The following is a 25,361-nucleotide window of genomic DNA, read 5'->3' on the forward strand; positions in this document are numbered from 1 at the left end:
TTGAACAATATAAGAAGGGAGAAGTATATCCTTGGAAGAAAAGCGGGGAAGGGAAGTCTACATTACCCTTAGAGGACTATCGAGATAGTGAGGTACAGCAGGACTTCCACCAACCCAATTATCACAACAAGCAGGCCCAAAATTTTCAGAGGGGACAGAGGAATTATCTACCAAGGATGAGGAGATATGGCAGGGATGAGGAACAGGAGTGGGACTGGAAGAATTGGTATGGGAGTCAACAGAGGTGGAAAAGGACACAACATCACTGGTAAATATAGGGATTGATGAGGCTAATAGGAGACATGTAGAGGTCTCGAATGAAGTAGTTTATAGTTTGAACAACTTTAACATATTTAATTACAAAAACTTTCAATTATAAGAAGAACATTTTAGTATATTATCCAAAGGGATGAAATTTGTGCCTAGAACAAAGTTTAATATATTTGACAATATGATTGAACTTCATTTTCATGGTCAAACAAGTAATGTTGTCACTGGAACACTTAAGAAAAAATCTGTATTCATTCCCCCCATGCATCCCACTATAGCTACTTACGAGAAGGTTGTTACCAGGGAATTATACAAGTTACAACAGAGGACTAACCAGGATAGACACAAATATAATCTATCGGTTAAAGAAAATGATGTGTTGAACCAACTAAGATCAGATCTTGGAATTAGGGTTATGAAACCCGACAAGGGGGGAGGGGTGGTAATATATGATTCCATGGAATACACCAACAAAATCTATGAAATATTACACGAGTCTGGGAATTATGAAACTGTCTCTGTGAATGAAATTCATATTGCTTACAGGCGCATAGATTTATACTTGGAAGAATTTCATTTAGACGGTAGAATTACCACTGACACACTTAATTTGTTAAGGGTAATATGCACAGTAATAGCTACAATAGTGGGTATACCCAAAATACATAAAAATCTGTTGGATCCCCCCTTTCGACCAATAGTATTGGGTAGTAAATCTAAAACATTTCCTATAGGAGTAGCTATAGATCATTGGTTAAAACACATTTCTGTGAAAGTACCTCATATAATAAAAGATTCCTGGGACTTTCTTAGTAGTCTGAAACCTAGTCTATGGAAAAGGGAACTAGTATGTCTCACTATTGATTTATTGATTTATTTTCATGCATTCCGAAGGAGGAAGGTCTAGAGATGTTTACCAACAGCATTAGGAAATATTCAGCGACTGAATGGGACAGGGTTCAACTTATTGTTGAATGTATGTCCATTGTATTCGAAAATAACTTCATTTACAGGCAGACTAAGGGTGTAGCGATGGGGGCAGCTTGTGCCCCCATCTTTGCAAACTTAGTACTGCTTGATTGGGAAGAACAACATGTCTTTAACAGTGAGTACTTCAAGTATGTCAAATGTTACACCAGATTTCTGGATGATATTTTTATTTTGTGGGATGGACCCCTTGATGAGATAGCCAGGTTTGTACAATATCTAAACAATACAAGTAGCTTTCTCCAATTCACTCACAATAGCAGCCAAGTAGGAGTTGCTTATTTAGATACTTTTGTTTCCCATACACCCACAGGTTTTAAGTCTCGAATACATAGGAAGGAGACGTTTAGTAATTCCTATCTGGAATATTCAAGCAATCATCCTAGAAATCAGATGAGGAGTATACTGAAAGGACAGTGTATTAAGGCCACCAGGATGACCTCCCTTTATGATGAAATGGTATTAGAAATAGAATATATTGGAAGTTTATTTAGGGATAGTGGTTATCCTAATGGCCTTATATCTGACATTACAGGTTATGTAAAGAGTGAATGGGGTAAAAAATATAAACCCATTTTAGGATTGGACAATTCCCAGATAAATTGAATGCGAAGTAATGAAGGGAATATTAAATATAACAGGGCATGTATTATAGAATATAACCAAATCAGAGGATGGGTTGGTTGACATGCTAGGAGAGACACCTATGTTTGTATATAAAACAGGATTATACATAAAAAAATAAACTTGAGCACCCTTTGACAACTGATGGATGGACAAAAAAAGACAAACACGCCACCAAATGTGGACGATGCAAGCAATGTCATGCGGTTTTAGATGTCGGTAGTCTAGTCCCTGAGAATTTTAATAGGACGAAAGTAACATTTAGAAGTGGGAATTGCAACACCAAACATGTTATATATTTAGCTAAATATTTAGAATGTCCAGGTTTCTCTGTCGGAAAGACCGACAGATGTCTAAAAAATAGAATATATGACCACTTGTACAATATTGCCATGAAAGAAAAGAACAATGCATTATACAGACATTTAGACAGTAGTAGGAATTGTAAAGACTTTAAGTTTGGTATATTGCAACAGGTGAAACCCAATCCAAGAGGGGGAGATATTAAAATCTTACTTGCAGAAAAAGAAGTGAAGTGGCAACTATTGCTTGATGCAACCCCCCCCCCACACACCCCTACCCCCTCACCCCCAGACTCAACGATCACATACCTATAGGATCTGTATTATTAGCAAGAATATGAACTTGTTGTGAATGAAAAGTATGTACCTGAATATTTAAACATGCACAAAACAGTTACATTTCACAAGTATATATTAATTTCTTAATGTAAGGAATGAAATAAGCCCACAATAAGCATAGAGAAAAGTTACTGTGACTAATTTTCTTTATAGATGTGAGTGTTGAACTGCATTAAATGTTATGTGTACCTTTAAATTTTGTGAACCAATTGTAATTTTCCATTGGTTCAAATTCAAAGGCGCCTTTTTTGCAATGGGTATTGTAATGAAATGAAGGAGAAGTATGGCATTCTGATGAAATCCACGTTTATGGTGGATGAAAGCGCTAAATCTCTTTGCTATACTAATTTTTAGGTTGTTTTATTATATTTTTGTCTATTTTACCAGCTGCATGAAAAGTGTCATTGGATCTGTGGTGGATTTAAGTGTGTGCTACACTGCTTCTTGGTTGTTTAGTGTTTGGTGTGTATAGCCGCTCTTATTTGGTTAATTAAGTTAACTTGTTTGTATAGTTTTCTGGGTCTGAAATCTTGGGGAATTACTGCTGAATGTGTCAGATATCTACAATATTGAGAAGTACTCTGTGTCTGGGATTGCTACTTTTGAGACAATTGTACCATTTTTTTCAAAGTGCTTTCAAAAGAGAGTACAGTCCTACCACAAAACTGTCCCTTTCTTCATAACTAATCCATCACATCACCTTCTGTTACATGCAGAGTAAAGAATAGTATCTGGGGAAGGCCAGGACTCAGTCCAGCAAATAAATGATAGCTTAAGCTGTTTGCTTTAAGAATGTCCTCGTTTGGCAAATTGGGGTCAGATCAGCACAGCATAGTCCATGCTAGGAGAGGATCTTCTTTACAGGAAGTGAGATGTGCAGTTTTGAAGCAAATATCTTACAGATGCTGTAGAAGTAAACCATTTTGAGATTCAAGACTGATGGGCGTAATAGAGTCTTAGATGCAGGCATTTACAGTAGGATGTCTGAGGCAAGGTGTCTGGTGAGGCATTGTGGAGATGGGAAATCATAGCTGAACTTTGTAGGCTCACTGGTGACATTTCTACTATCTCTGTCTGTTAGTGTGTAGTTTTGTGCATCTACTTCTCCTAGTATCTTCTTGAAAGTTCATGTGAAATGTGGCCAAAAGACGAGTTTTGACAGAACCTGAAAGAATGATCTGTATTAGGAATTTAGATAGTTCTCATCTTGAAATCCAAAGTGGAAGTGTGCAGAAATATTGCCCTATTTCATTATTTATGACACCAGTTTTCAAAAGAAACAAACGGGGCATTGAAACAATGCAGGTCAAAGGAAAAAATGGAGCACATGAATGACTTCTCAAATATCAATGGGCTGTCAGTTTAGAGGTTAGTTAGCAAACCATGCTGGTGTTCTGTATCAGTGACAAAGCTCAGTAATATGTTTCATACAAGAAACTGTCTGCACTGATGTTTTATACTTCCGACTGCCTGGATCTCATGACACAAATACTGTTGTTCATGTCTGACTACTAATGACAAAAGACAGACGTCACCACAGTAAGTGTTTTCATGTTTGAGTGCTAAAATGAGGTCCTACGGAGAAAGGACTCTAGGCTTGTGAATGAATTAAGTAATACATAAAGGAAGATATTTATAAAGTTCAGATATATAAGGGAAATAAATTTACATAGTTTTTTTTGTCTGTCTTCTGTTTAACATGACTGTACTGTTTTCCAATACAGCAGAAAAATATAGACCGTCCCCATGATGCAGAGAAAATACCACGAGCTCCACATGATAGACGGAAGGAATGGCAGAAGCTGGCTCAAGGCTTAGAACTTGCAGAAGATGAAGTACGCAACCAACAGAATATGATCGAAGTAGTTAATGGACCAAATTCACACTTTGAATCAAGGTTTGTTGTAAAGATTTCTTTCACTTAATGAAAAATGTTGATGAAACAGAAGCTCAAAACCATTCTAGGGCACATGGTGTGTGGGTGTGTGTGGGCGTGTATGTATTTAAACTCAGTAAAATGGGCAACAGTGTTTGAGCCCTTCACATGATTTACCAGGACCATATGATTTATTTTAACTCAAAGCTGTTGAAATGCATGCGGCTAAGTAAGCTCTGGATTGTTTGTGTCTTTCGGCTTTTCCTGGTTAGGGGTCGCCACAGCGGAACTCCGGTCCACTAATGATTGGTAGTGGATTTTTATGTACTGGGTTACCAGCCCTGACGCACACCCTTCAACGAAGGCACGCCCCATTCACGTATGCCTTCACACAGAAGACGCTCTAGTTGAGAATCGAACGGGACAACGTCTTGCTATGAGGCGACAACGCTACCGCAGCACCACCACCACAGTACTTACCTGGCAGGGGAGAGACGACGATCAAGCTCTGGATTAATAATTTTATAAAAACGACAGTTAAGAGACCAGTGATGGGAGTAATCTATTACAATAAGTAATATATTACTGTAATATATTACAATTTCTAGTAACTAGTAATATAACTAGTTACTTTTTCAAAATAGTAACTAGTAATAGTAACATATTACTTTTTTTAGTAAATAGTAACTTAAATGTGAGTTACTTTTGAGCTACTTTCAGCTTAAACCAGTGGTTCTCAACGTGGGTGATATAGCCTCCTAAAGAGGGATGTAAAACTTCCGGGATCCCTGTATAGTATGAATCATAAGCAGATGTTAGAAGGTAATAGACACTTTGAAGTGGCAATTTGGATAAAAAATTACAACATCATGTTGGCACAATTCATAGCACGTGGCATTCATAATAGATCATTAGAATTAGTCTGGAGCAAAATTTACTTAATTTTTTTTAGCACTGCAAGGAGTGAAAGCTAATGATGACCAGACTCCAGCCCTGCCCTGGTAGTGTGGTACTCTCACCCACTAAAACATCCCCTAACTGGACAATTCTAGCCTGATAGAGATCATATCCTTACCTTGCAGTATAATAAATGTCATTGGTTCTTCATACCACCATCAGTTAGAATCAAACTCATCAGTTGAGAACCTGATGCCCCAACCCACTGCACCAAGCAGGACGCTTCGAGTGCATCTATGATCAACCAACTTTTGCCCTGACAATATTTTGCTATGTTCTATTTAAAATTCTTTTCAGGTTTCAAATTTTAGTTGCTGAAAATAGACAAAATGTGATAGGTTTTTATAGGTCTTGTGCTGTTGACTGGTTTGGTTTAATTATTATCTGTGACTCTCTAGCTATAAAGACTAATCTTTTTCTTCTCCTTTCGGCTATGCCTGTTAGGGATCTTCAGTCTGCAGAACAAGTGGAAGCGGAGTTTTACATTGTTGAGTTGTCAGCCCAGCATTCAACCTTGTTCAGAAGGCACACGCATGCACACACTCACACCTAAAGCTAATTTAGAATGTCTAATCCACCTGCAGCATTTCTTGAGAATTTGGCAGGAAACCGGAACATCCTGGGTAAACCCACTCGAACACAGGGAGCGTATATCATAGTGTGTGTGTTTTACTTTAAAAGCCACTGTAGTTCGTGGTGGGCACATGCACAGGAAGTACTGAGCTTGTGCAAGCAGAGTGCCATTTTGTGTAAGCAGATGGAGTGAAAGCATGTATGTGTATAGCAGTCAGTCAGTTAGCTAGTTCGCTTAGGTTTCATGTTCCAGTCATCCATCCTGATGTGTTTGTGTGTAATAAATATCTTAAATAAACACCCAAGCCTTGTCATCTTATTTGAATACACAAAACGAGTGACATGTTCTCAGAATGGGATCCGAAGCCAAAACTTCTTAAAACCATGAGGTGCACAGACATGGAGGAATATACAAGAGTGGCTCAAACGACTTGTAAACAGGTAGAAAATATTTCCAGGTTCTTAAACTCATTTAAATGATTTTTCCCTCAATGAATATAAAGCAAAGCATTCCAAACAAATTACTGAATAAACAAATTTCAAAACTGCGACATACTGAAAAAAGTATCCTCGGCTAGCAGCAAGCAAATAAATCCAAAACAAAAACAAAATAAAATGCTGTGTCCGCATGAAGATAAAATCAACCAAGTGTATTCCAAAGCCAATAGTAAGTGCTTTTGTCTCCTCAATTGTAGACTTCTTCAGACTAAGGCTTCACACTATGCAGAAAAATCTACGAACACAGTTATGCAATTACACATGGAGACATGAAGAATGCCATGAGCAAACATTATATAGAGAAGAAATGTAAAGTAAATTTTAAATGCATAGTGTTGGATGTTCTAATTTTTGAATATAACACCATCAATCTTGAAAAAGAGTTAGGTTGGTTAGAATATTGTTGGCAAGCGAGGCTTAATGCATGCTTCCCCCACCCCCCCGGATTAAATAACAGGGAGGAGTTTATAATGTATTTAAAAAGGAAGGGGCTAAAACATTAGGTTAATATTATATTATCATATTTATATTAGTATGTGTTTTGTAAACTGTTTTATAGCATATGAATTTTAGGATGACTGTATGTTTAAATTATAATTATGTAATGAGCTAATGAGCATATAACTGTTTTTAGTGTGAAGCCTTAGTCTGAAGAAGTTTCCGATTAAGGAGACAAAAGCGCTTACTATTAGCTTTGGAATAAACTTGGTTGATTTTATCTTCATACGGACACAGCATTTTATTTTATTTTTATACTGAAAAAATTACTTGAAATAATTACGAAAACATTTGAAACAATATCAGAATCATATAAAATGTTCAAAAAAGAGAAAACTGTATTTTTCACAATGTACTACTTTTTCACATTAACTAAAGCTATTCAAAGTATCTAAAATTTGCAAAGTGTTGGCAGTGTGTGTAGTGTTATAGTACAGTCTTTTCAAAGTGTACAGTTATTTCAGAGAGTCTGTTGTACAGCTCAATATATTACAAGTCCTTGGTGTGTGTTTGACACTTATTTGGCATGGCAGAGTGATTGCACAGCCCTGATCTGAACAAGACTAGTCACAGCACCCAAGCTGCTAAGGTGGCTCAAAATAAGTGTGATCTGGTATTGATTATTCCCAATGCAACACAATGGAATCCCACTTTCTGCGCGATGGAGAGAATTCACCTCATTGCAACTCAGGGTGAAGGCTTTCTGAATGAGATATGTGAACAGATTGGAATTGTCATCTTCAGGCCTGCAGAAATTACCTTTGTTGCTGAGTTTGTGCAAGCAATGCAGCCCCTGCAATGGCTCTGAACATCCTACAGTCAGAGCTGAAAAGCTTCGTGGGAATCCTGATCCCCACCATTACATGCCTGAAACATTGTCCAAAGTCAGGCAGTCTCTGACGCTTGTTGTGCCGCTAGTCGATGCTCTTCTTAAAGGCACTGAGGCTCGGTTCACTCATCTTCTGGAGCGTGAAGAGCTCATTCTGGCTAGCATAGTGCATCCACAGTTCCAGTTGCAATGGATGGACACTGAAGAGCAGAAACTCAGAGGCAAGGCTCTGCTCCTTGATGCCAAGCAGACACTGAATGAACCTGCACATGGGTCATCTGAAGCTTCTGCATTAACTGCTGAAGACAGCTTCTTCAGCTTCAAAGAGTCGACGCCAGCCAATGTCAGCATATCTTCTCAGATGGACAAGTATCTGGCTGACCCTTCCAGAGAAATATCTTCTCTCAACAATTACCCTATAGTCAAGAAGATATTTCTGAACACTAATACAGCTCTGCCAGCTAGTGCAGCTGTTGAACACCTGTTCAGTCTTGGTGGCCAAGTGCTGACTGCAAGAAGAAATAGGCTCACAGATGAACACTTTAAAAAGTTGCTTCTTTGAGCCAACAGAAATGTGTAGTCATTGTGAATAGTTATATAAAGTGATGTTGTGGTTGATGTTGTTGTGTTAACAGTCTTGTTAGACTTGTATGACATTTTCTGTAAACATTTTTGCATCCTCATCATTTGTTTTAGCAGATTAGCCTAATGTACATTGTTGAAAATTTGAAGGTTTGTAACTTGTTATGGGTCTTGTGTTGCTGGCTGTGCGTACTTTGGTTTAAGTATTACATTGTGACTCTTAACTATAAAGACTAGCCTGTGGGTCTTTGTAAACTGTAAAATGCTATTCATCATTATTGTAACACTGTGTATACAACTTTAATACACTCGTATTCATGTGCAGTAAGCATGTATTCCTCACACACAAGTACTATGTGAGTAAATCTGAACATAAGAATTGATAAACTATACTTATGTAAAAGTAACTCAACAGTAACTAGCTACTTTAGTTAGTAACTAGTAATAGTAATGTATTATTTTTTTTAGAAAAGTAATAAGTAATGGTAACATATTACTTTCACTAAAAAGTAACTAGTAATAGTAACTTATTATTTTTATAAGTAACTAGCACAACACTGTAAGAGACAGGAAAGGACTTAAACAACCATGAACCTGTCATAGATAGAGTTTTAATGCAGATGACTAAATCCAGGAAAAAGAAAGCCTTAGTAAGCACACAAAAGGTGTTCACAACCTCACTGCAACCACTGATGGAAGGAAGGTTGGAAATTCAGTCACCGATAGTAGCTACAAAACAAAAGGCCATGGAGGAGGGTGAACAGAATGCAAACACCGATTCTCTGCAGCTGATTCCTGCTGAAATCCAAAAGGTAAATAATAATACGCATTTGTCATGAAACATGGTTTTAAAAGAAATGAAGTGGTCAGTCAGGCTCTTTCAGATCAATCAGATGCCATAGTATAGCTGCTTACAGAGTTACAGAAGTAGAATGGCTCACTGAAAGGGAGAGTAATCGACCTAGAAACAAAACTCAAAGAAATGTTGGAGAAGGTAGCAGGTAATGGAGGACAGGTCCCTGTGCAAAAATATCAGGTTAACTGGAGTGCCTGAAAAGCTTGAAGGTAGGGACTGCTTTTTTTTTTTGTTTAGTGCCACCTGGCACTATGGTCTGGAATCCCAGAGGTCTCGATTCAGCTGGAAATGTTGCATAGAATACAAACTCAGAAGCCTGGTAGTAGATGAAATTAAAGGCATATTATTGCCATGTTTCAGTCATTTGTCACCAAAGAAGAAATTTTTATCAAGGCTGTGGAAACCATTGAAGGGCTGTCAGGCATGTGATGAGAGGATGTAGACAATGATTTGTCTGCATTGACAATGAAAAGAAGATCCCTCTTTTTTTCCAGCTGTTAGACTATGTAAATAACAACACTTGCAGTTTAAAATGATTCCCCTGCCTAATTCAGACTGTCATTTCCAGCTATTAGACTATGTAAATAACAACACTTGCAGTTTAAAATGATTCCCCTGCCTAATTCAGACTTTCATTACCCACAAAACCAAAAAATATTTCTAGATGCCTATGAAGCAATACATTTATTTGAGCAGCAGGTGAGAGAGTTATTGCAACAATAAGATGGCAGACAGTGAGAGGGGATGACTTCACAAGCAGTGAGCAGGGAAGTTAACACCAAGCCAACATTAAAGAAGGTGATATTTGCAATTTTTTAACAAACTAAAAGCACTGAGCAGGAAATGAGAGACCTGTTTTAGACTTATAGCTTCATAGGAGATTACGAGGGTAACAACTTGAGGCCTTAAAAGCCTAGCCAATATAACCCAATTTGACCCAATATATGGCCCCTAAGGGCAAGAGGATGGCATGGATGTGTAACTATGCCTTGAGTATCTTACAGATTGCCCTTGCCCATAAGGGACATAGACACTATCTCAGGTGTGAATTTGCAATTCCCCATCCAATTGATCCAAACTAAGTTTGAAGAGGGCCAGGGAAGGGCTCTATTTAATTTGAATAGGAAGTCTTCCAAAGAAGGGGCAGTCTCTGAGATGCATATCTGTCTCTCCAGCATGTTTTAGTTGAGATGCTAAGTTTAGGTCCTTAGATTGGAGGACCATCATGCTGTTTGACTTGTGGATGTGTAGCAGCACCATCAAGGCTGTATTTGTGAGTGCCTTGTAGGTCAGTCATAGGTCACTCCTTAATAGTCAGTAGGAGACAGAGTAAAAGAACAGGTCTTTTAGTCTATCTGCATAGGACTTGTTGCCTACACCCTGCATTTTCTTTGTGAGGAACCTCTGAGGTTGCTCCAGCTGCTGTAAGTGTGTAGTCAAGTATTATTACAAAGACAAGCATCTGGAGCATTTCTCCCCAGGCCTCTGCTGGAAATTGGCTTTGTTCCAAGTCGGACTTTCCCAATTAACAAATGTTAAATAAATAAAATAAAAAGTATGTGCCAAATGGCACACTGTACCTGATTATTGGTCTAATGAGGGCTAAGTACAGCGGGACTATAATGTCCTTGGATCTGGATGCCATACCTTTACTTGTAAGTTGTGCCACAAAGAAGAACTTCCTTACCACTGTGAAGACACAGTAGTTCCGGCTACTGTCTGTTTGTGTACCTAGATCTCTCACCTGTGAGTCTACTCTTATGGGTGTGCTATTGATGTTGTAATTTTCAGGGGTATTTGACTTCCCAAAGGGTATGATAATGCATTTTTTAGCAATTAGTTTTATGCCATGGTTCAGGCACTAATCATTTGTCTGATCTAGATCCTCCTGAAGAAATGTCTACAATGCTGGGGGATTCATTGATTGCCCCCAGCTTGCAGTCTTCTGCAGACTTTGTCATCCAGAGGTCTTCCACATTAGACTTGACTTCCGACTCCTGTACACTTGAGGAATTTAAGTACTTGGTGCAGGCGCTGTAAGTAATGGCCAATGGCCCGTTTTTTGTTATAAGAATAAAAGTACTAGTTAAAAATGTGTTATATGGTGGTGTTTGTGTTAAGGTTTTCCTTTTTTGCTTCATATGGACTAATAATTGTTTTGGACCACTGCTTTGAGGTTGTGCATGAAGAGAAGCTACTGAAGGTACATGTGATGTGATCCTTATGAAAGATCAGATGCCAAGAGGAAGGTTGGACAGTTGGGAGAAGACTGTGATCTTAGGTACATAAATTATTTTATTAATCCTTCCCAGGTTGAGTGTTGGTTAAATAAAATTATTCCTAGGGAGGAGAAGGTTATATGCGCTTCTCTTTTTAGGAGATCAATGCTTTGTTAAAATGTTACTTGCTACAGGGCTTGCTGAGCCATATAGACTGCTCACTTAAAGCCACTACTAATTTTGGATAGTGAGAGCAATAATTGCTCAGCTGCTGTATGTAGTTTTAGGAGTAATGTGCTGTAGTTATTGTTTTTCAGTTGGTTGAGGTTATAAATATTTATTGTTTATAGACGAGCATTGTACATTTGTCGTAAATCTTAAGACAAAGCATGCAATGCAGACCACTAAAATGGATTTAAATGAATAACAGTATTTACTTACAACAATTGAGATGAATGACAAAAGAAATGTTGAGATGGAGGCAGAATTTGTCAGCATACTTACTATATCAATCATAGCTAACAACAAAAACGGAGCCCTTAGGCTCCTGACTTGCAATGTTAATGGGTTGGTGGACATGCAGAAAAAGAGAATTGTACTGTTTCTAAATTCAAATCAGGTTGATGTCTGATACAAGAAATGCATCTGTGCCTAGAGGGGCATTCCAAATTACTTTACAGGAAGTGATGAGCAGGTGTATTTTCTTCGGCTCCGAAGGGACAGCAGGCCTTCTAAGTGATTACTGTCATTTGTTGATAGTCAGGTGAGAGATAATGAGGGCAGATTTGTAGCAGTAAAGGGAAGTCTTGGGGGTCTTAGAATTACTTTGTGTTCTATTTACCTACCACAGGGATTTGGTATTCAGGAATTTAGGAAAATGATGGAAATTTGTAGCATTGTCGCCTCACAGTAAGACGCTGTCCGGTTCGATTCTCAGCTAGAGCGTCTTCTGCGTGGAGACTTGTGTGAATGAGTGTTCCTTGGTTGAAGGTTGTGCGTCAGGGCTGGTAACTCGGCACGTAAAAATCAACTACCAATCATTAGCGGACCGGAGTTCTGCTGTGGCGACCCCTAACCGGGAAAAGCCGAAAGACACAACAACAATGATGGAAATGTTGGAATGGTATACTAATATATGGCGAGGAATGGTATGTGATCACACACAAGAGATGTGAACAAAGGTGCTAGAAACTAGTGGATCACAAGAATGGGCAGGTTAGTAGAACAATGTATGAAATGTGTAGATTTAGCTGAGGCAGGTAATGACAATAAAGCCCCCTCAGCCTTCACCTATAAATCTGGAAAGCATGGGACCTGGGCCAGGCTAGACATGATCTATGTGACTGCCGAGCATCTCTTTTTATTAAATGTGTGATGATGCTCCCTGTCTGATCACTCACCTGTGATGGTAGATTTCTAGGATAATGTAATGACAAAAATTGATAAACGTTGGAGATTTCCGTTATATTGCATACAAAGAGAATCTTTCCTGGAATGGATAGACAGTTTTCTTAAGCTGAAAGAAGTCAAATCAAATACAGATGTAATTAGTAAGAAATGGGAACTGTTTAAGTGTAGCTTATAGGAGAAATAATGTAAAATATTCAATAAGACTGGAGACATCACAGGACCTGTTTGTATAAAAAAATGGAAGAACTGTAAAAATCGGATGGGAGGGATCAAGTAGTTTGCTGGGAAGTATGGGAGACATGGATGGAGAAAAAGGGAAATTGTAGAATTGTTAGATAAAACATGGGATTTCTACTGTGCAGACTTGAAAGAACAATACTTTAAGGACTGCCCTAGAGATAGGCACAAGCTAGCGGTTAGATTAAGGCAGCGAAAAGCAAGCCAGATGGTGGTAAAACTAGGGATCATCCCCTCACATTAAGAGTTTAGATTATATTTTAAGAAACTGTATCAGTTGGAGGTAGAAGGGATTGGAGAAGGAGAGACGATAAGGAGGTACCTAAGGGAACTGAGCCTACCCAAGTTTTCGGAGGAACAGGACAAAGGATCGGTTAAAGCACATGTGTCAGTATAAGTACAGAGTATAATGAACAGAATGAAACAGGGGAAAGCGCCAGAGATGAATGGTATCCCAGTGAAGGTCTGGAAGAGAGGTAGGTATGAGCTTTGTGGAATTTTAGCCCTTATATTCAATCAGATTTTAGATATGGGTACTCCCCCAGAGTCTTGGAAGCAAGCAGTTATGGTGATGGTGTATAAAGAATGGAAGCCAAAAGAATTGGGATCATAATACAGACCAGTTTTGATCTTAAAACATGATTATAAAATATTCATGGCCATGTTAGCAGATAAGTTGGAAAGGTCATTACATCCTTGATAGACTTAGAACAGGCTTTATCAAGCATAGAGAAGTGTTTGATAACATTATGCATGCACAATTGATCATACAATATGCACACCTCACACAGAGTAAGGTCACAGTGTTCAGTCTTGATGCTGAGAAAGCCTTTGGCAGGGCAAACTGGTTATTTTTATGGGAGTCTTTAATGGCATTTGGATTGGGAAAAATGTTCACGGTCATAGAGAAACTATACAATACATCAATAACTAGAATTAAAACTCATGCTGGGTTATCACAGCCATTTGAAATTCAAAGCAGTATGAGACAAGGTGGCCCGCTGTCCCCGCTATTGTTTGCCCTTTATTTCATGCCATTGATGGAAAAAAGTATGACAGACCGCAATGTGAGGGTATACAATTGGTGCAGTGGAATGCACAATAGCCTGATATGCAGATGACATATTTATATTCTTGGTACAACCACAGCATGCTGTGGGTGGAAAGGCTGCTTATTTTTATTGAAAAATATAGGTGCTACTCTGGATATAAGGTTAATGGCAAAACTAGGGCAATTTTGATAAATGATTTACCATCCCCGGTACTATTATATACGTATCTTCACTTATGGAAATTTGAGAAGTTTAAATATTTGGGTGTTTGAATAATGGCTAAACTGGAGGACGGGAGTTTGAGGATGTTTAATATGTACTTAAAAAGAATGAAAAGAGAGGTGAGACTAAGGAAAATGTTAGATCTGAATCTTGACCAAAAAGTGAAAACTGTATACATTCTCAAAATCCCCCTGTGGTTGTATTACTTCCAACCATTTCCTTGGTCAGTGAGGGGGGGGAAACTGACTGGAATGAAAAAGTATTGCCTAACCTATTGCAGGAGTGCAGAAGAGCAAGGATTGCATGGAATTGGCTAGTGCTGGCTAAAGACCTGGGCGGAATGGGGTTTCCTAACCCATATATGTACCTGGTGGCAATGCAGGTAAGGGTGTTTTTGATTCTTCAGCAGGACTGTAAAGTGATATGGAAGGAAGCAACAGTGACTTTGCTGCAGCTAAAAGAATCTGAAGTAGAAGTTGCTTTATGGGATAAAGTAGCGCACTCGCGAGTGGTGCAGAATTTATTCAAGTATGTATTTCAGGTGGTACAAGATATACTAAAACAGGAAGTGCTGTACCATGGAGAGTATTTGTGATGCTGGTACGATCCCCTATAGATGGTAGTACTGATAGAGAGACGGGACATAATTGGAGAACAAGGTTTGTGCCTATAAGATTCTTGCATCAGGCAGTAGAAAAAAGAGAATGGATGGGATGGGAGGTAGTTAAGCAGAAGTACAGTTGGAAAGGAATCTTAAGGGTGGAGTTTGAGGGTCTGATAAGTCTGGCAAAAATTGGGATGTATCTGGGGGGCAGAGAAGGAAGGTTGATTGGACTTGTATATGACTGGTGGGTAGGTTGTACAGAAAGGATCAATAAAATTGCTTAGCCAAACTAGATATTTAACTAAAAAGCTTTTATAAGTAAAAGGTGGGAATAATAATTTTTTAACATAATGACGCTTTCAATGTTATCTTTAAAAGTTAATGGTCTTACAGATAAATACAAAAAAAGAGAGAGTAGTGAACTGTGTTAAAAATGTAGAATACAAATAGCATTGCTACAGGAGACACAATAGGAAATAACTGAAAATGTGAATTTGATAAAGAAAGGTTTTCAGGCTGGTTATTCATTGGAATATGTAGGACAAAGGAAAAGAGGATTACTTATATTAATCACAAGAGGAGTTCCAATACTGATAGAAGAGGGGAAAAAGATAATATTGGTAGATTTGTTGCACTAAAAGACTGCCTTCTAACAAGGGAGGAGGATTATGCTGGTTTGTATTTATATTTCACTTCAAACTGCTATAATGGAGCTTAAAAAAATTCTGGGAGAAATAATTAGTTTGCAGCAGGGAACATTACTTATAGTTAGGGACTGAAATTTGATTTGCAGCAGTGAAGATGTGTCTGGAAGGCCCAGAAGGGAAAATATAACAAAAGAACATAGATTTTTGAAGAAATTTATGAAAATATTTGGCATGGAAGATGTGAATTCAGTAGTAATAGTTTGAAGTGAATTTACATATTATTCCGCAAGATACAAAAACTGGGCTAGGCTAGACAAAACTTACATTTCACAGGAACATGTTGAAAGTTTTGATATGTATCCGATAACTGTTTCAGATCATGTGCCAATATAACTAAAATAAAAATGAAGGGTAATTAAATAAAATGAGACATTGGCACTTTCCTGGATCTTTATCACATCATTGAATCTCAATTAAGTGAACGCTTCTTCGGCGAACACCTATTCAGTGAACATATTATCCATCTAACTAAGTTTTCAGCGAAAAGTTTCTTAGGGCAAAGCAATGGTTGGCCACCATCTGGAATTTGCCCTTTTCCCCACTGTAGTGTGATCTCGGACTTGGTGCATTTAGTTGGGGGGGGCATAGCCCCCCACCTGCATAGATGTTACATTTTATGGTTTTATTTACAGTTGCTAGGGCAGACTACTGTCAGTTTGCGCTAGGAAACTTTTTGCTGAAAAGTTAGTTTGATGAATACAAAGAGAAAACAGAATGTGGTGCAGGCAAATGGTTCCACCAAAAGATAAAAGCCAATGTACTGAAAAATATAGTAGAACCAAACCACAGCCAGTATCCAGAAAAAATAAACTTTTAATGGTGAGCGCTTTCGCAACAAGTTTTGTCCCTTCATCAGACAACACAACATCTCTTTACTTTGGTATTTAAAATATATTCCAACCAATAAGCATCCACATCTCCCTGAGGCTAGGTCTGCGGTCTGGGCTGCTAGATTTTTACTTGTAGTTAAGTGCATCCAGGTGTTTCCCTCCCTGCCTGAAAGTGAAAGGATAATCCTCCTGCAAACCCGAAGACGCCCCTGAAGCTGCCTTCTTGCCAGGACACACAAACCTCGATTACTCCAATTTTGTGTACATTTAAGAGCTTCCGGGTGTTTCCCTCCCTGCCTGAAAGTGAAAGGATAATCCTCCTGTAAACCCGAAGATGCCCCTGAAGCTGACTTCTTGCCAGGCTCCACAAAGCTTGATTACTCCAATTTTGTGTACATTTAAGTGCATCCGGGTGTTTCCCTCCCTGCCTGAAAGTGAAAGGATAATCCTCCTGCAAACCCGAAGACACCCCTGAAGCTGACTTCTTGCCAGGCTCCACAAAGCTTGATTACTCCAATTTTGTGTACATGTATGTGGAGAGTTCCTTTTAATGACCTTTATCTGTAATGCTTCAATCTGCTTGTTAACCCACCGGTGTGAGATTTAGTAGCCTACAGCAGACCAATAGCCATAACCTTTCTCTACCCTTTTTCCCCTCATCCTCTATCTCTGCCTGTGGAATAGCTTCTGGCCTACCTCTCCCAGCTGATATTGTTTCCCCTAACCGTTAGGTGGCAGTCTTTACCAAGAGATTACTTTAGCCATAAGACTAACGATCCTACTGGTCCTATACCCATGTTTATTTTAGTATCTCAATATAATTCTTAACCCTCACATTACATGCGAAAACTGCACGCTTGCTTTTCTATAGAAGCCACATTTAACTAAATGTATGCTATAAGATACTCTGCTCCCCTGTCTCTAGGGTTGCCACCTGTTCATATGTCCAAAGTGGGACATTTTTAGTACAAACATCAGATTTTGCAGGGCGAAACATAGCCACGGCCAGTACAAAGGACAGAACTTCACTTTTTTGCCTAAATAAAAGCTTATTCTTGTAGCATTTTAGTTGCTTGTTCTGTTTCTTTAACATTTGGGTGTTTCAGATACAGAATAACTGTTTTATGCAGCTATTACATAAAATATAGGAAATAATGTTATCCTAAAATCTCAGGACATTTTCCATTTTTTTCAATTTTTTTTGCATGACACAACTGCTCAAAGAGGGACTGTCCCTCGCAAAGTGGGACAGGTGGTAACCCTACCTGTCTCACTTTAGTTACCTCTGTGTTTTGCCAAACTAGAACAACAGCTGATTGGTTTTTGCAGACCTTACCTTACTGCAATCTTCTCCTGCCGTGCTCTCTTCCCTCCCTTTTTAGGATCCCCTAATCTGGCCACTACCTCTCTTTTATCCCCTCCCCCCTAACTGATCCCCGCCCCGAACTTATTTCTAGCGGGTAATACCTGTGGTGCCATTTTCAATCTCTGGTCCATAGCGTCCACATCTCCCTGAGGCTAGGTCTGCAGTCTTGGCTGCTAGATTTTTACTTGTAGGTAGGTAGAAACAGTAGAGCGTTCCTTGTTAAGTGATCTTTTATTGTTGAGACTTTATTTTTCGCTCAATGTGTAATGGAACATTCATTTATATTGATGCATATTGTTGAAACTCTGTATTGTGTCTGAGTTAAACAGCATTTGATGTAGATGTGTGAGTTTTAGTCTGTTTCAAACCAGGTATCTTAACGTCTCTCCATTACTGGGTCCTTCTATTAATTTGATACTGAGTGTGGCTTAAGTCTCCATGTGTTACTAACACTGGTGCTTGTTCTTTGATACGACATGATCTAGTGATTCCCTCGGTCAGTGTAGCATGCAGCTAACTTTAACTTTCTTGATAGCTGTCCATGGTTATCGAACAACATTTCTGGGGTTACTGTTACTGTAGCGAATTCCAAACCCCCAGCTTTCAGTTTTAGTACAGTTAGGTAAAGTAGCAAATACACCACTGAGTTTAATGTAGCTTGTTGAGGGAATAGACTGTTATGTCCCTATTTGTAGGCATAAAGAAAGTTACTTTAACAGACAACTTCCTCTCGTTTATTTACTCCTTACTAGCTTTTTCACCCTATTAAGCTCCATATAATGGATCAGCACACTGTTTGGAAGCTGCACGTGGCTCGCGTTAACTCTACCGAAGTGTGATCATGTAGTCGTTATATTAGAAATACACTCGCTACTTTGCGGTTTGTAGCCGCAGAGCCTCTCAAGCACCTAATGTAAGGCCTTTTTGATATGGAAGGTATCTAAATATTCAAATAATTAGTATAGTAGTTTGAAAAGTTAGTAATTAGTAAAATAGTTAAAAAGTTAATATTAAGCTGTATTAGTAAAAGGTATCTAAAAAGTTAAAAGCTATAGTAATGGAAGGTATGTATTTCACTTTCCCTGTGGCTTTTGCTCAACAGATCTGTAATTTGACTCAGTGCCAGCAAAGGTGACACGATATAGTAGCTGTTACACTTGAATGATACCTTTCCTTTTGGTAGCACTAATTCATGTCCTTCTTAATCACCAATTGTTGAGCCGTTTAACAAGGGAGAATACATATTTTCTGCCCTGAGGCTATCGCGAAATGGCATTTATTTCACCCATTAGATAACACAACATATAAGATAGTTACAGCTTTGGCTGACAAGGCCCTTAGTGAAATAGGCGCCAAATGTAAGGCGTCTTTAGCTATTTTTTGCTTAAGGTGCTTTATTTCAGGGTTACTCTTAATAGCTTTTTGATAGCTGAAGTATCAAACTCATTCTGGCTAAGGCTACTGGGGTCTTACTGTGTGTATGGATCTTAAAGACCAACAGGGGAGTAATGCTTGTGGTATCCCCTAATGTTTCTTTTTTCTTTTTGGAAAATGTATTTTGTTATTTTTCTTTTAGAATTGTGCATTGGTTCTGCTCTGGTTTATTGCTAAACACTGTTTCTGGTCAACTTCTGCTACTCTTATCCCTTCCTACTCACGCAGTCAATGATAGCGTATATATATATTAGTTTGTAGAACTTTGGTATTTCTCTTTAACGTTTTTCTCATCCCTGTCTTCTTTACTTGTCCTCTTACTACTGCTCACTGGTTCTACCCTTCTTTACCTACTCTTTTTCTCCCACATTCTAACTTGTCTCCCTCCATATCTTTACATAAGCATTCTCCACTAAACTTTGTCTTCCCTAGTATTTCCCCTTCTTTCTTTAGCTCTGTTTTCCTATTCAATTGTCTAACTCAATTGTTCTTTCACTCCTTTCTTACTGTTAAGTGCATCCAGGTGTTTCCCTCCCTACCTGAAAGTGAAAGGATAATTCTCCTGCAAACCCGAAGACACCCCTGAAGCTGACTTCTTGCCAGGCTCCACAAAGCTTGATTACTCCAATTTTGTGTACATGTATGTGGAAAGTTCCTTTTAATGACCTTTATCTGTAATGCCTCAATCTGCTTGTTAATCCGCCGGTGAGAGATTTAGTAGCCTACTGCAGACCAGTAGCCGTAACCTTCCTCTACCCTTTTTCCCCTCATCCCCTATCTCTGCCTGTGGAATAACTTCTGGTCTACCTCTCCCAGCTGATATTGTTTCCCCTGACCACTAGGTGGCAGTCTTTACCAACAGATTAGCTATAAGACTAACGATCCCACTGGTCCTATACCCGTGTTTATTTTAGTATCTCAGTATAATTCTTAACCCTCACATTACATGCAAAAACTGCACTCTTGCTTTTCTATAGAAGCTACATTTAACTAAATGTATGCTATAAGATACTCTGCTCCCGTCTCCACTTTAGTTACCTCTGTGTTTTGCCAAACTAGAACAGCTGATTGTTTTTTGCTGAACATACCTTACTGCTCCAGCCCGCTCCGTTCGCCCTGCGCGCTCACTCTACTCCCCTACCCTAGTCCCAATTCCCACCCACCCCCATTGCTCTTAACCTTATACTGCTGTAAGCCACACCCCCACCCCACTTTAACATATAGCTTAACTCATTTCATTACATACTTATTCTCTAATTAATTTCCTCTGACCTTCTTACTAGCCCACTATATATTATTTCCTCACTCTATAAATGCACCTTTTAGCTATCCTTTATTGACACCTTGTCCTGTACATCCCTTATCCTCTCATTATGTTAACCCCCAGTGTACTAAACCACTCTAATTTCCTCCTTTTCTCTATAATTCTATCAACTCTACTTCCATCCCATAGTCTCACAGGCTATGAATCCCTAAGCTCTTCTAATTTTCAATGCCCCTTAAAAACAAACATGTCCTTTCTATCCCTCAGCCTCTCAAACCCATAGTAACATAACAGCCTCTTCAGCCTACCTACTTCAACACTTTCACAGATTAGCCCATATAAAATATCTCCAAACTAGAAAAAAATGACCCTATTTTAAATAAACTAGCAAAACTTTTAGAGAATCCCCAACAATAGCTACTCCTCCATGGTGACATTCACCCAAACCCAGGGCCTAAAAATCCCTTCCCTGATTCCCACTCTTCCTGTGCCTCTATTTCTCCCACCCCAATCTCCTCCACTAACTCACTTCACATTGCCCACCTCAACATTCATAGTTTAAATAACAAAATTATCCAACTTCATGCCCTACTTGAAATACATTCTTTTGACATCCTTTGCCTCACAGAAACCTGACTTAAACCAGCTACTAAGGACAAAGATATTATCCCCCCAGGCTATAACATCCTCAGACTTGACAGTCTTTATAAAAAGGGTGGTGGAGTAGCAATATTGTTTAAATCTGAACTGCAGGTAACCCCTATTAACACTCTTCCTCCCTCACCTAATAACGCTGAGATCTTAATATCTAAGCTCCAAATTAGTGCTAATAAATCCTTATATATTATTTGCTCATACATCCCCCCAGGCAATAACATAATTACTCTTGAAAACATCCTCAATTGGCTTTCCTCATCCTTCCCACAAGAAACCATTCTCCTTGGAGACTTTAATATTGACTGGAACTCTTTTACTTCTGATGAACCTACATCTCACATAAATCTTTATGGCTTTTATCAAACTATTACCAACCCTACCAGAACCCATAAACCCAGCAACAAACAAACTACCTTAGACTGGATTCTAGTCAATAACAATCCCCAATCTTATAGAACAGGCATACCTCCAGATTATATCAATGATCACTCTCTTACCTTTATAACTAGAAATAAAACACTATTCTCTCTCAACCTAACTTTAAAACCACCCGGAACAAAAAGAACCTGAACATAGTCAACTTTGAAACAGAGCTTAAAGCTGGCAATTGGTCACCCCTAAAATATCTACCTCTCAATGAGGCAGTCTCCTATTTTAACAATTCATTCCTAAAAATCCTAAAGCACAAACCTGCTCCTTGGCTCTCCAATGAAACAAGGCAAAAAATGAGACTTAGAAACAGAATTTGGAACACATGGAGAAGTACTAAAGACCATACTGATCATTTAAACTTTAGACAGCTAAGGAATGCCACAAAAAAGTCAATATTCCTCGACAAAAAAACTATTATCTGAAATTCCAACAAACCCAATATCAAAACCCACAAAAATTTTGGTCAGGAATAGACAGACTACTACATCCTGGACAATCCAAAACGCCTACCCCCTCTAATCTGACGCATAACTCATCCGAATAAATTGCTGATTCCTTTAACAATTTCTTTTCTGAAACTATTCAATCTTTAGCTAATTCCTTACCACCTGTTCCCAACTCTAACTCAGCCATGTCAACTATCCTACCCCAAGTATTTCAGTTGCAGGCTGTCCCAACATCTCTCATACACACCCTTCTTCTTAAACTAAAACCATGCACCCCATCAGTAGACCTCCTCCCAGCTGAATTCCTGCAAATGGCAGCTGGAGTGATTGCCTACCCTGTGTACATCTTAATTAACAGAACCATAACAGAAAGTTCCATCCCATCACTCGGGAAAATCTCATATATCATCCCACTGCATAAGGGGGATAATTCTTATGAACTCTCTAACTACCGCCCCATTGCCCTACTCTCCCCATTAGCTAAAATTATGGAAATATGTGTTCACCGTCAGCTATTAGATCACCTCCTCCAAAATCACCTTCTAGTGGACTGCCAGCATGGATTTAGACCTTTCCACAGTACTACAACTGCTCTTCTATCCTTTTCTGACTGTATTAATAAAAATCGGAACAACAGCTTACTGTCCTCAGCCCTCTTTTTTGACCTCTCCAAAGCATTTGACATGGTTAATCATCAGCTACTGGTAGACACACTCAAATCCCTTTTTCTAGATACCCACACGGTTAACTGGTTTAAGTCCTGTCTAGGCAATAGACAACAAGCAGTCCTCTGGGATAACAAACTATCTACACTGCTCCCTGTCACTTTCGGAGTCCCACAAGGCTCTATTGTGGGACCCCTCCTTTTCACCATTTTCATTAATGATCTGAGTTTCTCTCTTCTGACAACCACCTGCATACAATATGCCGATGATTCAACCTTAGTTTGTTCAGCCTCCACTCCAGCCAAACTTCAATCTAGTACCCAGAAAGTACTTATCTTAGTTGAAAACTGGTTCCATCAACGTCATCTCCTCCTCAACCCCCCAAAAAACTAAATTGCTACTGTTCTCTCCCACTCAGAAGTCTCCTGTTATCCCCATCACAGTTGCATCTAATAATGGCACTGTAATAGCTCCTGACACAACCACTATACTCTTAGGGGTAACAATTGATCATTATCTAAACTTCGACACACATTAACCTAACCATTAAATCAGTTAATAAAAAACTAGGCTTCCTTTATAGACTTAAACCCTTTCTCACACATTTAGCTAGGACTGCCATTGCCCAAACTCACTTAATCTCCACCCTCCTATATGCATCCCCAATTTATACAAACCTATCCAAAAACAATCTTAAACAGTTAGCAGCATCCTGTAATAACATAGCCAGATTTGCCACTGGTGCCCCTTTCCAAACCCATCACTGCCAAAATCTTAGCTCACTAGGCTGGCTGGAATTGCAAAACCAAATTAGTTTCCAGCAGCTTACTATTCTTCACAAGATCTTGTATCATCCCATGGACACTCCTATTCTCTCCTACATCAGCCCTTATAAAAATCTGACATCCCTTCAATCAGCTAATAAGGTACTAGTAGCTAACTTTAAGTCCAACAATAAATCTGGAGATAGCTTGTTCTCAAACTCTGCTGGTAACTCCTGGAATGCACTTCCTACCGAACTAACAGCCCTTGCCTCAACCCCAGTCTTCAAGAAGCAACTAAGAATCTTCCTCAAAGCACATTGGCTATGCCCATGTGCAAAGCCAGACCAACTCTTTCTCCCCTCACTATTTCTTTGTGACTTTCTAGCTGCAACATTGAACGTCAGATGCTCAAATATTCACTAAGATTAGCTGTTGAACTTGCACACACACCAAGGTTCTATAAACCTCATAGCAATTGATACCTAAAAAAAATTATTATATTTGATTAGCCTTTAGCTTAGAAATTGTATACATTTTTAATTACTTTCTCCATGTATTTCTACTATATTACTGTAATAGTACTCTATATATGTACTGATTATAAAAATGTCTTGTCATATGTCTAAATGAACTGTACTTATCTTGTTTGTACTCATTGTAATTTGTTTCATTGTTGGAGCTTTTCTCCCCGGGCCTCCGCTGAAAATGGTCATATATCCAGTCGGACTATCCCAGTTAACAAATGTAAAATAAATAAATAAAAACTCCTAAGTAGTTAAAAATCAATTAAAAGCATTAACAACTCAATTAAAATTTAAAACCATAGATACAAATTGTCATCTTACTAAGTTCCTTGCTTGTAAAACTGGCTTTATGGAAGCCTTATCATTGAGCCCCTTCCCCATTGTAGCTCTCATCCTAATAATCCATTCTAATTCAACTACTTCTGTCCTTTTGGTGACATCCTCTCTCCTTTCATTATTTCTAACTGTTTCTATAGCCATAAATCTAAATGTATGTGTACTATCATACTTGGCCACATGTTTGGCCAATGCATTATCATCTGCCCCCCTGTGTATATCATAAATGTGTTCTCATATCCTTTGCTTTAACATATGGTTGGTTTTACCTATATAGTATGAAGAACATACTATACAGTGTGCCAAATAAACAAGATTGCTAGTGTTGCAGTCAAACAACTCTATTGTCTTCCCTGTATCAGGATGAACAAACGTACTACTATTGATATACTGACAAAAATTAAAGTTGGAACAGGGAAAAGTGCCTCTGTTCCTATTATAGGTAGGAATTATCTAATGAGTCCCTAGGGTGACATAACCTTTTTAAAGATTTTTTATTTTTATAGGCAAGGTGGGGTTGTCTCCCACGATCTGTCTAATTCCATCTTCAGAGTGTAATACTGCCCAGTCCTTCCTATAAATTTCTTGCATGAGATTCACATTACTTGAGTAGGTAATGGGTATTCTCATTAACCTAGGGCCAGCTTGTTCCTGACCAGGTGGTGCCATTTCCCTCTGTTCTGAAAAATAAGGCTTTCCTATAGTCTCCCTTGGCCTTGGAACCATAGACAGCCCATCATTAACTTCATCTTCCTTGTATCCTGTATACAAAAATGTATTCTTCAGACCTGCTAACTCCCCATTCAGTCTACTTTAATTTGTAGTCAACTTAGAGGTTCTCAGCCGCTGTCCTTTTATGATATTTTTAAATGTATACCTTGGTTGCATAATATGCCTATGAAGGTAACTGTTTCTGTAACATCCTTTCCTATATATTTGTGTGTTAAAATTGCCCCCCAGGTCCTGATGATGAATAGTATGTTCGCTGAATAGGTGTTAGC

General features: G+C 38.7%; 1 protein-coding gene across 3 annotated transcripts in view; it reads left to right on the plus strand.

The window, feature by feature from the left end:
* WASF1 (WASP family member 1) overlaps window positions 1–25,361 on the plus strand; it is a 1,915,084-nt gene that overhangs the window by 1,719,476 nt on the left and 170,247 nt on the right. For all 3 annotated transcript variants that reach the window (XM_044066725.1, XM_044066733.1, XM_044066743.1), the window contains one exon: window positions 4,247–4,419. In XM_044066725.1, the coding sequence (XP_043922660.1) occupies window positions 4,247–4,419 (173 nt within the window). The remainder of the gene's footprint in view (window positions 1–4,246; window positions 4,420–25,361) is intronic.

Source organism: Protopterus annectens, chromosome 1.part0, assembly GCF_019279795.1.
Source record: "Protopterus annectens isolate FY-2018-M chromosome 1.part0, PAN1.0, whole genome shotgun sequence".
NCBI classification, from domain to species: Eukaryota; Metazoa; Chordata; order Ceratodontiformes; family Protopteridae; genus Protopterus; species Protopterus annectens.